We start from the raw sequence: 13739 nt of genomic DNA, 5'->3' as shown, positions 1-13739 counted from the left end.
TCAAATATGGAATCATCAATAATTCAAGCATGGTTGTTTAAGATTTTAAAAACTTGTTTAAACTGTTTAAACAACAACTGCTGTGCGATTAACTTAGTAAACAACGTTTTTTAGATTATTTTTAACAGTGTAAATGAAATCTTGAAAGAATAACATTTAAATCAACAACACGGTTAAGTTTAAAAACAACAAAAAACGCACGTGGTCGATTGGTTTGGTTTCTGTAATCGAATTTCGTTAACTTCTTTTGCTCTAATATCCAACCATGGACCCTATTCAACCATGAAAGGTCCGGTGTTTGTCATTCCATTGCGAAAAGCTTGACTGAGTTTTGATAAAAGTATTTTACAGCCCACTTGATCACTGACCTGCATCCCTCCAATCTGCTTATCCAACCATAATGATCCGCGGGAGCTAATATAGCTGATATATACGTACTTTCACTTGTGCACTGATAACGTTCATATACGTATCCCATGCTAATGCGAATGTGGCTTGTTTGTATGTAAACCTTATAACATCGCTACTATTTTACGATGCCTCATTTGAAGAAGATATTCATAATCTTTGGACTGAACATTTCGGTAATATGGATTGTAATTTCACTACGCACAATGACACCTACGCATCCCCAGAAAAACCTTATACATCGCTCCTATCTCGACGGCAACTTCACTCGGAGCATTTCAGGCATGGTAGATTACGAGGCAGCCACGCCTGCAGGAGGAAAAAATCCATTGTGCTATAAAGTTGTTTATACTTGGCTGGATGAACGTGATACATTTCATGTCAACCTGATATTCAAGGAAACTGGTAGGTTTTCTTGTCCTGGCCTTTCTTGTGGTGTTCAGATTGAACATGGTCGCAACCTGACCAGACTTGCTGCCAGTGACGTCGTAATTTTGTTTTACAAGTCAGAATGGAATTGGTATGACCTTCTTGAGCATCAATCGGACAGACAGAAGTGGGTTTTCTGGACATCGGAGAGCCCACGCCACACCAACCACCGTGTAATTCCACCACCAGAACATAGAAATAAAACTTATGATTACATCATGACATATAGGAAAGGGGTAACGGAGACAGATGCATATCTCCCTGATGGTGGATATGGTCATTTTGATAGAATAACGTCTTTGGTTCAAAAGAATGACAACACGAACTGGGCGGCAAATAAAGACAAAATGGTTGCTTGGGTATCTACTAATTGCCACCCTTCTACATTAAGCTATGATCGCACAGGGTTTGTGAATGCATTGGCGCGACATGTCGAAGTTGATAAATACGGCCCTTGTGGAACCATGGCTTGTAAGGATCTGGCTACCTGTGGTCTACAGAAGTACAGGTTTTACCTAGCGCTCGAAAATTCGGAATGTGAGGATTACATCACTGAAAAATTTTGGTACACCTCGCTTACTCTTGGTTTGATACCCATCGTGTTTGGAGCCCCAAAGGAAAACTATCTCAGAGTAGCTCCACCAAATTCCTTCATATTTGTTCCAGATTTTTCATCTATAGAAACACTGGCAGCTTACCTGGTGAAGCTCAGTGAAAACGATGCTCTGTATAATGAATATTTTGAATGGAAGAAGGAAGGGTCTGTTACATCACATATACAGTTTTCAAACATGCAACCCCAGGCTCTCTGTGATAGTGTTGTTAATCGAGTATTAAAAGACGAGGAAATGGAGCGGGGTGAAAGAGGAAAGAGAGGAAGGAAACCGTTAGTCAACGATTGGGATGAATGGTGGACAAACTCTTGCCATTCCACCGTGACTGGATTCCCTATTCCTGAAAAATGAAACATTTTCTTCAATTTTGTTCGGCTAAAAAAATATGCATATTACCGAGTTATCAACTCATACGAATACAACGTTTACTTTTAGACGGTGTTAGATTGGTTTGCGTGAATTTATAACTTTAGGATATCTAAGAGACCTCCTTTCTGAGATCATTCAATTTGATGTAAATATTTATTTAATAAACATTTGTATGAATCATTAAGGTTTTTTTTTATAGGCGTGTATATTTCATCATGCTAGATCATTGAATGTTCTGAAAGCAAATTGAATAATAAATAACTCCATATAGGTTGAAACGAATGTAATTATGGCTCATAGTCACATTTCATAATGAATCGCTATTTAACACAAGATCTCTTTAGGGTCCATGCAGCCAAAATTCCAGTTGGATTAGTATAGATGTATATTATGTTATTCAAGCATTCGTTACATCTTTTAATATATTAGCAAATATCTCAAGAAAATTTGCTCAGCTCCATCCCCCAAATAGCTCTAGACCGTCCTCATTTTTGAGGTGACATTGTCAGATAATTGTTAGCATTACATGGTTAGAAAGCCAACGGCGGGGCAGTGGTGTAGCTTTGCAAGAATGGACCACCTGTTACCTGTCTTTTTATTTAGAAAAAAATGCAATATGAGGCATGATCAGCATTGCATCATCAGCAAAGAAAAGTGATGCAAACGTAATATATTGTAAGCATATACTGAACTCTTTATTTACAAGTATGACATTGTTTATTGTAAAGGTATAGCGCTGGCTCTGAGTGAACGATGATGTCAATGTGAGAATAACATCTCCAGTTCTTTTTTTTTCTTTTTTGAGGAGTGGAAATAAGCTTGTTGAAACATGTTCGCTCAAATTATTATTCGAAATATATTTGGACACCACAATAGGGAGTATCATTTGTATTATGAACTGTACATCGATATGAATTAACATTATATTGTAAGCATATACTGAACTCTTTATTTACAAGTATGACATTGTTTATTGTAAAGGTATAGCGCTGGCTCTGAGTGAACGATGATGTCAATGTGAGAATAACATCTCCAGTTCTTTTTTTTTTCTTTTTTGAGGAGTGGAAATAAGCTTGTTGAAACATGTTCGCTCAAATTATTTAAAAAATCTTCGAAATATATTTGGACACCACAATAGGGAGTATCATTTGTATTATGAACTGTACATCGATATGAATTAACATTATATTGTAAGCATATACTGAACTCTTTATTTACAAGTATGACATTGTTTATTGTAAAGGTATAGCGCTGACTCTGATCGAACGATGATATTCTTTTTCTTTTTTTAAGGAGTGGAAATACACAGCGTGTTATATAGGCAGCTTGCTGTCGAATCATAATCAAATGACGTACGAAGTGGAAAATGGTGAAGTGGTACTTATCTATCTCTCATTCCGATTTTATTGTCAAATGTGATGTTGAAATCAAGTTGTGACTATACATTGTAATCTAATTTCAAAAGCTCTAAGGATTATTAATCGCATGTGAAAGAGAAACACCCGCTTCACTACCATACACACAATAATGACAATTATAGTTGAAGCCATCACGATTATTAAATGCCATTATTTTACATCAGTTTTACAGAGTACATGACTGTTATAATCATTCAACTGACTAATCCAATACAATATTTAGACTTTTTGTTAAAGGAACCCACGGCCGATCACCGGCTTCGATGCCTAATTGGTGCCTTATTGAACAGTGTATTACCATGGAGATAGAAATAATTAAATAATTTTACTTTGACACCCATTAGTACTCTCGAATTGACACAAAGGTTATTTCTAACCGGATCGTGCGTAATACCCGCTTGACTTATGTAATAGTTAAAAATCTTTTTGGATCGTCGAAGACTACGAAATAACAGAGGCTAGGAAAGCCGCTTTAAATTGGATAGTTAGGCAGGCTCACTACCGTGTATTATTCAATCTGTATAAACATAAGAAAACGAAGTGGATCATAAATATATGTCCAATGCTTTGACAAAAATAAATGTTTTCATAATATTCCCAAAATTGTCATCTCTTTTAAACAATAAGGAATATAAATCTAATTATCATTCATATCAGGTGTATAGAACGAATATATATAAACAAATATCCGAGTTTTCCTCGATAGAAAAACCAGTTTAAAATTTGTCCATTTTCTTTAACGTCTTGAAAAAGACTAACTTAAATACATGCATACATATTTGCAATAAATCAAAGTGAACTGCTTAAATATATACCTTTAAATCAACTTTGCGTTCCCACTTAGTAATTTCTATATTCTGAACAAAATTACCTTAAAAGGTAAACAGACAGCAAACTTGTCTGCTAACTTCAGCTTATATCCAAATAAGTCCGGTAAGAAATAAATTACCAAGGTGTTTCATTATTATTTATCCCAATTTTGACATTATCAGAAAAATCTAAAATATAGACCGAAAGCTTTCTTTAGCTAGCGGTTGCACACTAAAATTGAATGTGCGAAAAACGGAACGAGTGACCCTGACATGACCTTGCACACATGGGCGGAAATCTGTCCCGGAAGGTAGGGGGGACAACAGGGGCGGATCCAGCCTTCGCCAATGGGGGGGGGGGCGAATTTTTTTTTCAGCCGTATGTTAATCCCCGATCGGCCGCTCGAAGATGATTTTTGTTTGTTTCATTGAAGGAGTAGTCCTCATGGCCACTTTTTAGCTTTATTCTTATAATTCAACATAAATATATAATATCATAATCCTTATCTATAATGCGAGCATGAAGCGCGAGCAAATTTTTTTTTTTTTTTGGGGGGGGGAAATTTTATGTATTTTTCCTAAAATTTGAACATTCTGGGCAATGTTTGTTATCCTGAAAAAGATGTATATGCAACTAAATAATTACTTCGAACGCGAAGTGCGAGCAGATGTTAACTGATGGAAAAGGTTAGCCATGAATACGTTACATATTTCAACAATCAAATAATGCGAGCGCGAAGCGCGAGCTTAAATTTTTGCCTAAAGAATGGAAATTCTAAGCACTTTTTGTAACTGAAACATGTAATAGGTATAAAACTAAACAATTGATGCGAACGCGAAGCGCGAGCGGAACTATTTTGAGATTTAGACCTATAAGAACGAGACACTCTATTCATGTTTTGTAAATCATGAAAAGGATGAGTAATTGGGGGCCTTCCTTACACCCGGTCCTCACATTAATAATGCGAGTGCAAAGTGCAGCCATAAAATGTTTTTTTAATTTGAACTGATCGAAAAGGTACTTGTTAAGGACTGCGTGCACTTAGCCATAAAGACGTTACATATTTCAACAATCAAATAATGCTAGCGCGAATCGCGAGCTGAAAATTGTTGACATTTCTACAAAAAGAATCGAAAATTTTAATCAATTTTCGTAATCGTGAACAGGGTAGCAATATAACTAACCAATTGATGCAAGCGAAGCGCGAGCAGAAAAATTCGAGATTTAGACCTAAAAACGGGACACTCTATTCATGTTTTGTAAATCATGAAAAGGATGAGTAATAGGGGATCTTTCTACATTAATAATGCGAGCACAAAGCGCGAGCAGAAAATTTTTGATATTGTGATCTGAAACTGGATAATGATTTAAATATAGAACAAGTTGAATATCTGAATAAACATGCGCGTGTTTCAGATTTAGACCTAGAATCTAGGCATTCTACACCTCTTTTATCATGAAAAATCTGAAAAAGAGTCCATCTCAGCTATATATATTTCAAGCACTTTGTAGGAAAATTGTGAGGTTGATATGGATCGCACTTAATAAAGAGCTGATATTTTTCATTGTTATTTGAGTTTTGACATAGGACCGGGATATCCTTGGGACATGTCATATGAAAATGATGACTATCTCCCTATTTCTCTTGCTAGGTGCGAGATGAAACAAATGGGACAATTTAATCGTTAAATTATTAATATCTTATTTATTAATGCCTAATGAGGGCGAGAAATCTGATGATATTATGGCCTGAAGGCTGGACATTTCAAGCAATTTTGTGATTATAAATAGAATGCATCGGTCAAAATATTTTTTAACCATTAATGCGAGCGCAAATCGCGAGCCAAAATCTTTGATAAACTGTCATGAAAGTCAATATTGAGACATACATAAATCGCCGATTAAATGCGAGCGAGTAGCCAGCGCTATCTGATACGTTTTGACTATCAGACTTGATTTTTTCAAACTAAATGGAATACACAAAAATAATAGGTACTTAATAAATCGAGATTTGCGAGCGCTCAGTGCGAGCAGAAAATGTCAATATTCAGACCATGAAGCTGTCACTTTTACAGAGCACTTTTTAAAAATCACTTTGTAAATCACACAAAATAATGAAAGTTCGATTTCCGAAATGTGTAATGTATATTGACTTCCAAACTTGATATTTAAACTCCATATTGAAAAATCACCTGACAGGCAATGCGAGCGCGAAGCGCGAGCGAAAATTTCATATAGTGACATGAAAGATTCTTTTTATTTTCCAAGTCTTCCCCTCATCTTATTTTAGTCACTCTGGAAAATTTGACAAGCCCCCCCCCCAAAAAAAAAAACACGAAGGTTTTCACCCAAAATGTAAGGTCATTTAGTCCAAAATACATGTATTATTTCAAATGTGAATTATGCATTTTTCTCCATCGTAAAATACCAAAAATAGTAGGGGGGACATTTGATAGTGTGTCCCCCCTACTATTTTGGGTAGGGGGGACACGTCCCCCCTGTCCCCCCTGGGATTTCCGCCCATGCTTGCACATAATTAAGCCTCGTTCGTATGAAAAACTTCTGACCAAAAATTGTCTTAACAAGTCAAAATTATTTTGGTTACAAACGCACAAATTCTTAAAGTGCTTTATAAATGTTTACTCAAATATATCTGACTGAATATAATTAAATGTAAACAAATCACGCAATTTAAAGACCACGCCCATACACGCACGATTCGTGCCCATCAAACTCCTAAAATTCACCTTTGTTCATTTCATAAGCTTAATTTTCCTTTAACTCATACTACTTTACTTTTCTTGAAATAATCTAACAAATCCATTAAAAGCTTTTATTTAGTTTCACAACTTCACTCTTCTCATAAAGTACAACTAACCTCCTAATTAAGTGTGCATAGCTAATCGCGTTCATTTCACATCCACTGATTGTACATTACACATATCTATGGCGTTCATTACACATACTGCGTGTTCATTACAGTTCAAGTATCTGCATACGATTTTTAATGCACTTTTTCTGCTCATTCACTGAAAAATATCTCTAGCTTTTAGCACCTCCAAAAAATATAACATTTCTGTCATCAAACTTACTTCTTGGGCGGCATTTCCCAAGAAGTAAGTTTGATGACAGAAATGTTATATTTTTTGGAGGTGCTAAAAGCTAGAGATATTTTTCAGTGAATGAGCAGAAAAAGTGCATTAAAAATCGTATGCAGATACTTGAACTGTAATGAACACGCAGTATGTGTAATGAACGCCATAGGTATGTGTAATGTACAATCAGTGGATGTGAAATGAACGCGATTAGCTATGCACACTTAATTAGGAGGTTAGTTGTACTTTATGAGAAGAGTGAAGTTGTGAAACTAAATAAAAGCTTTTAGCACCTCCAAAAAATATAACATTTCTGTCATCAAACTTACTTCTTGGGAAATGCCGCCCAAGAAGTAAGTTTGATGACAGAAATGTTATATTTTTTGGAGGTGCTAAAAGCTAGAGATATTTTTCAGTGAATGAGCAGAAAAAGTGCATTACTTACGAAAGCTTCAGGGTAGCACCAAAGTGACAAATTAAACCTTGAAAATACATATAATAAAAATGTGAAAGAAAAAGACAAATTCATAATTTTAAGGTTTGTTCAGCAAACCACTTTTGTTCAATTAATTCAGAAATGAAGTTAAGGCGTTAAATGGAGAATATTTAGAATGTATGCGTGTGCATACTACTTCTTTTGATTTGATTTGATTATAGAATTCTCACGGGATTAGTAAATTTAAAGAGCGGCAGTTTTTTGTTCTATCTTGCCTTGAAAATTTTATATCATTCCGCCGATTATTACCACTCGAATAAAGGTTCAATGATACAATGGTAATGACCACCCGAGTCTAGGTGGATATTTTTTGTTTACTTTGGATATAAGGTAATTCTTAAAGGACAAGCCCGCTACAACAAAGACAATAGAAAAAGAAAAATCCAACAACCATAACAAAGAAAACTTCATCGAAATCGGATGTAAAATAAGAAAGTTATGCCATTTTTAAGTTTCGTTTAATTTCATAAAACAGTTACATGCACAGCTTGGTCGGCCGGGTATGTAAATGAGAGGACTGGTGACGTCACCCACTCGCTATCTCCTTTGTATTTTATCATATGATTATGAAATATTCTTATTTTCTCCTCAATATCATATTAAACCAAGTTTTATTCCTCCCTGAACATTTGGAATCACCATTATCTTAACATTTTATGGTTCAGTTGAATTGGCCCTCATGGTCAAATTTGTATTAAAAAAAAAAAAAAAAACCACCGAAACATTGTATAATTCAAACAATAAAAAAAAAAAGAAATAGGGACTGAGGGACATCAAATCTCCCATTTGCATATCACTGAGTTGTTTGATTTTTCTCTATTGATTCAAATCCACATTTTTCTGGGGTGGACTTGATCTTTAAGGTTATAGTCATTAAGGGAAGTGAACTCATAATATGTGGTAGTTGTCCTAATGAGCATTGTCCTGAAGATTATTATTTTCATTCATTCATTTTTGTTTCTTTATCTTTACCCACGAGATCATGGTTGTATTTTATATTAAGATGCAATAATACGTATAATGTTAAGTTTTTAAGAGAGGGAGCGAAGAGCGAATTTATGGAGCTTACCGAACAGCTAAGTGTGATTCAAACAATGAAAACGAAGAATATAATTATTGTGCACACTTTGGGTGGAATTCGTGAGAATTTGCAATGAATACGAAAACTTTTACACGTTTGGCAATGTATAACATACAATAGAAATGCAAATGCCAGTATGATTACGTTTGTACCTTTACAGGAATTTCTTAGAAATTAAAATGTGCACCCTGAAAATGATATATTAGTTTGTATTCTATTGTGCTTTTCTATTCTATCGCTTTTAGAGCGTAAATGGCTATTTCTATCAGACAATCGGCAGACAATCAGTCATGTGTGTGTGTGCGAGTGAGAGCAACGGGTGCATGTGTGTGTATTATGTTTCACTTGGAAGATATTTCCTTATTAATTGGTTTATCAATTAATGTCTCACGGCTATTATTACATGCACTATCAACGTTTCGATGGATAGTGCAATTGTGTTGGGTGAATGGGTGAATGGGTGTGCCTTTCGTGTGGTGTAGTGAAAGTGATTAATTGTTTGGAGCGTGGTGATGCCTGTTCACATTTAAATCTGTTACTTGGTCAGTTTCATTTGCATATTTTTACGGGATAGGGCGTTAATACTTCGGTAGGAGGTCATATTTTACTTTCTTAACTTTAAATGTCAGAGGAAACATTTTTTTAATTTTGCAGAGATGAAGGCAGTCACATAGCATTTTTACAGGAAACATAGAGTACGGGAGGTGGAAGAAAAATGGAAATCAGAGTGGAATGGTCGACTATTGTTTAGTCATCACAATGGAACAAATCTTAGTAAAGGTGTTTTAGTTTTGATTTCTCCAAATTTGAATATGAAAATGAAAGATGTGAGTATTGGTGAAAATGGAAGACTTATAATAGTGAAATTAGAATACCAACAATTTACTTTTTACTCAGTAAATTGCTATTTTCCTACCAGAGATAAAGGAAAGATGCAAATGGAATTTTTAGATGAATTGAAAAATCGTATTTCAAAGTTTTACAGTTCTGAAGGTGCAATTATTTTAGTTGGAAATTTAATATGATAATGAATGGAGAATTATGGGGCCTCGAAAGTTAATTAGAAATCGATTCGATGATAAGTTTGAAGACCTTCTTGACAGATCATTTGTAGTAGATATATGGAGAAAGAAGAATCCAGCTAAAAAAATACATTTAGACAAAAGTGGCCAATTGTTCAAAATCGGTTGGATTATTGGTTGTTTCCTTTTTGATATTTTCAAATCACTTACACCAGATCACTCAGGTGTACTGCTTCAATTACAGAACCATGTACATGCTCCTCACTTTGGGAATTCTTATTGGAAATCTAATCAGTTTGTGCGTAGATCAAGATTTTTTTTTTAATATTTAAAGATAAAGTAGTTGAATTAAAAGCAGAGTAGATTCCAAAGATAAAGGATAAATTACTGTTATTAGTCCAGGATAGAAGAGGCATAACCTTGTTTTTTCATATATACAATATTTTTTTATCGCTTCTTGTAAATTCGAAGGTGCTGATTACGAATCTGAATGATGCCACTCGTGTAACCTTGAGCATTTTCCGCGAATTGGCAAAATCCAATATGGCCGCTATTGTATATATATTGTCATTGTACATAATACTGTTTGGGCCAGTGGCGGCTATTTTAAATATCAAAATACAGCAATTTTCCCATACATGACATAATGAATAATATATCTCATTAGTAATGGCGATTTGCATACAGTACTTCCTTCATATATAGCACGATTTCTTGCAGTTTAGTGCTAATTTGTGTGAAAATTAGTTTTTCCTATATTTATGCTGTACATATAATAGAGTATACAGAGGCCTATGTCGGCCATTTTGAATATTCAGAAAATAAATATGTTGTCAAAAAAAAAAAATTCAGAGAGTATTTCACTCCTGCCACACAATTTATGCATTTTATAGTGCGGGCAATTTTGTGATTTTCATGGGTAATTTGCATATTTTGGCGGCCATATTGGATTTTGCCAATTTGCGGAAAATGCTCAAGGTTGCACGAGTGACATCATTCAGATTCGTAATCAAAACCCTCGAATTGACAAGAAACCATACAAAATATTGTATATATGAAAAACAAGGTTTAGTCAATTTTCTATGGGGCCTATGCTGAACTAAAACACACGAGGATTGTGGTCTGTTTGAGAAGGCGGGGTAAGTTGTGACACTCTTTGCTTTTTGCATGTTAGAACTGATATGATTAATGATCTTGAAGAAATAGGTACCTTGCCTTAAAATCTAATTCTTCTGAAATATTTATCACCTATATATAACTTTCTACCCCCACACTGAAAGTCACAAAAAGAGATGTCAAATGGCTCAACTTGCCCCATCTGTGGGGGAAATTGAGCCACCTTCTGGGGTAAGTTGAGCCACAAAAACTTATGTACAAAATGTATGGGGGAAGAACCACCATGTCAATTTTTTTTTATTGACAGTCTTTTTACACGCTTATTCTCTATAAACGCCAACATCTTCTAAAAGGAAAAGGACAGTCATGTAAATTTGCTCCTTTCTGCCTGCATATCGATGGCCTTTAAAGGTTTCTTTGTTTTTTTATATACATTACCATAAGAATTACCATGGCTCAACTTGCCCCTTGTTGGTTTGCTCAACTTACCCCAGTCCTAACTTCATGCAATAATTTCGCATCCAGTCATTTCTTATGCATCCATCATGTAAAAAAGCAAGAATAAAGATTCATACCTGGACTAACAATGTTGTTCTTATATCTTTATTATTTTTAAAGGCGTGTGGGTGTAAAAAGCACTTATCTATTTCACACCCTTTTTTACTTTTTTGGCTGAAATTTTTTTTTCCCTCAAAAAAGTACTTTTTGTTTCAAAGTTGAAAAAAATGTGGTGGGGTTAGGGGTTATACAATGGGTCATCAACAGTGGCGTACCTAGGATTTTCCACAGGGGGGCAAAATCGCCCGCCAGAAAATTTGACAAGCAAAAAAAAAAGGGGTCTTCAATAAAAAATAAAGGCTTTCGTACCAGAAAAAAAAATTGATAAGCAAAAAAAAAAAAAAAAAAAAAGGTCTTCAAGCTCGTCAGGGGGGGGGGGGGCAAAAAAGGTCTTTCAAGCTCTTCAAGGCAGGGATATGTCTTTTGTATGGGTTGTGGCTCGTCAGGGGGGGGCGCACTGCCCACCTGCCCCCCCCCCCCCCGTAGGTACGCAAGTGGTCATCAATACATGGCACCACCACGATGTCCGACTCATTTTTTCATCGTACTTTGAGCACAGATACTTTAGCACCTGAATATTCCAAATATGCAAAAATTAACATGGGTCCCTGTGCTTGGTTTTTGCTATATAGCTTCAAGTTCACAAATGGATGTTCTTAAAATTGCGCATTTAAAAGAATTGGCATTTTTAGACCTCACGATATTTATTTATTTATTGATATATTCATATTCCACAATCATCAAAGTACATTTATAATAAATCATTTTAACACTGAAAAAAATGCATAACACATGCAGGATTGAAACGTAGCAATGAAATGAAAAAAGTGGAGGGGCCTAATAAAAAGCAAAGCTTGTAAAATGTAGACCCCCTATCAAAATTTTATAAAAGGGTAATATGATATAAGTAGAGTAAAATAATCAGCAAAATTCTATAAAATTATATATAAACACTGTAACACAAATGTATTTACACTATATACAAAATTAAATATTGACTTTAAAATAATCAATACTACCGTGGGTAAGTATGAGGTTCACAAAATATTTGATTGAATCAATAAGAATTCAGAATAAATTTTTTGATGAGTAATTTAAATCGGTTTAGATTAGCTGCCTCTTTTATTACTCTGTCCAGAGAATTCCAGAGTTTTGGTCCTGTGAAAAATACAGTTTTGCTAGAAAATACTGTTCTACTTTTGGGTAAGTGATAGTCATTTGAATGTCTCGTATTATATGAATGTAAAGTATTGTTTTTCATAAATTTCTTTTGTAGGACATTAGGTACACTATTTCTATCTAGCTGATACATGAATTGGAATAGTTGCAAGCGAAACAATTCATCTGTATGAGCTCTAAAGGACATATTGCATATTATTCTCAGTACTTTTTTCTGAAGTAGCAAGACTTTATTGAGTCTCGTTTGAGAGGCATTACCCCATGCCAGAATTCCATAATTAAGATATGGTAGAATTAATGCACAATACAACATGGATAGCGCCTGTGCTGGAAGAGCGTTTTTAAGCTTATTGGTGACTCCAATATTTCTTGCCACAGTTTTGCAAATATTGTTGATATGAGCATTCCACGTAAGCTTGTGATCAATAGTAAGACCTAAGAATTTTGTTGTTTGCACTTCTTTGATTTCAGTATTATCTAAAAGTATTTGATGCGGTAGATGTTTCAATGAATGACTAAAAAGCATATAATTAGTTTTTTGCAGATTCAATGACAGTTTGTTGGCTTTAATCCAGTTTGTTACTTTTTTAAATTCTGCATTCATAGTGCTCACAAGTACATGTGGATCATGATGTGTAAAGAAAATATTGGAATCATCAGCAAAGAGAATAAATGAGAGAACATGAGATGAATTTTTCATATCATTAACATAAAGTACAAATAGCAAAGGGCGAAGAATACTACCTTGTGGAATTCCACAGGAAACTTTGTTTGTTTGTTGTTTGTTTGTTTTATTTCCGTATATAAAATAACAGATACAAAGTACATACAAATACATATAACATGATATGATGAGGTCAATATTAAGATACAATAATAAAAGGTAAAAAATAAAGTAAATTATACGGCTGGTAGTCCATATTCAGCTGCAATAATGCATTGCTGCTGGTCTTCCATGGAGCCAGTTTACTTACAAAAATGCTATGATTACCATAAAATAAAGAAAGTTGACCATCAGACATATAAGTGAAATCATTAAAAACAAAGAAAAATCATATAACCTACACCTACCCCCCTCCCCCCGGTACAAATCAGTGGTTTAATTTCATTTAGCACAGATATATTTCAAAAATGTATTTTTAAA

General features: G+C 34.6%; 1 protein-coding gene across 1 annotated transcript; it reads left to right on the top strand.

Moving 5' to 3' along the window:
• The first annotated feature begins 357 nt into the window (after positions 1–357).
• LOC129264761 (alpha-(1,3)-fucosyltransferase 7-like) lies at positions 358–3401 on the top strand. The gene has a single exon (XM_054902704.2). The coding sequence runs from the start codon at positions 537–539 to the stop codon at positions 1800–1802; it is 1266 nt and encodes a 421-aa protein (XP_054758679.2). The 5' UTR covers positions 358–536; the 3' UTR covers positions 1803–3401.
• Positions 3402–13739: the final 10338 nt, after the last annotated feature.

Source organism: Lytechinus pictus, chromosome 7 (genome assembly GCF_037042905.1).
Source record: "Lytechinus pictus isolate F3 Inbred chromosome 7, Lp3.0, whole genome shotgun sequence".
Lineage (NCBI taxonomy): Eukaryota > Metazoa > Echinodermata > Echinoidea > Temnopleuroida > Toxopneustidae > Lytechinus > Lytechinus pictus.
The sequence above is the reverse complement of the archived record's forward strand: the minus strand, read 5'-3'. Positions and strand labels throughout refer to the sequence as shown.

Coding starts and splice junctions, on each gene's coding strand:
- LOC129264761 (XM_054902704.2), top strand. CDS start 537: ATGCCTCATTTGAAGAAGATATTCATAATCTTTGGACTGAACATTTCG.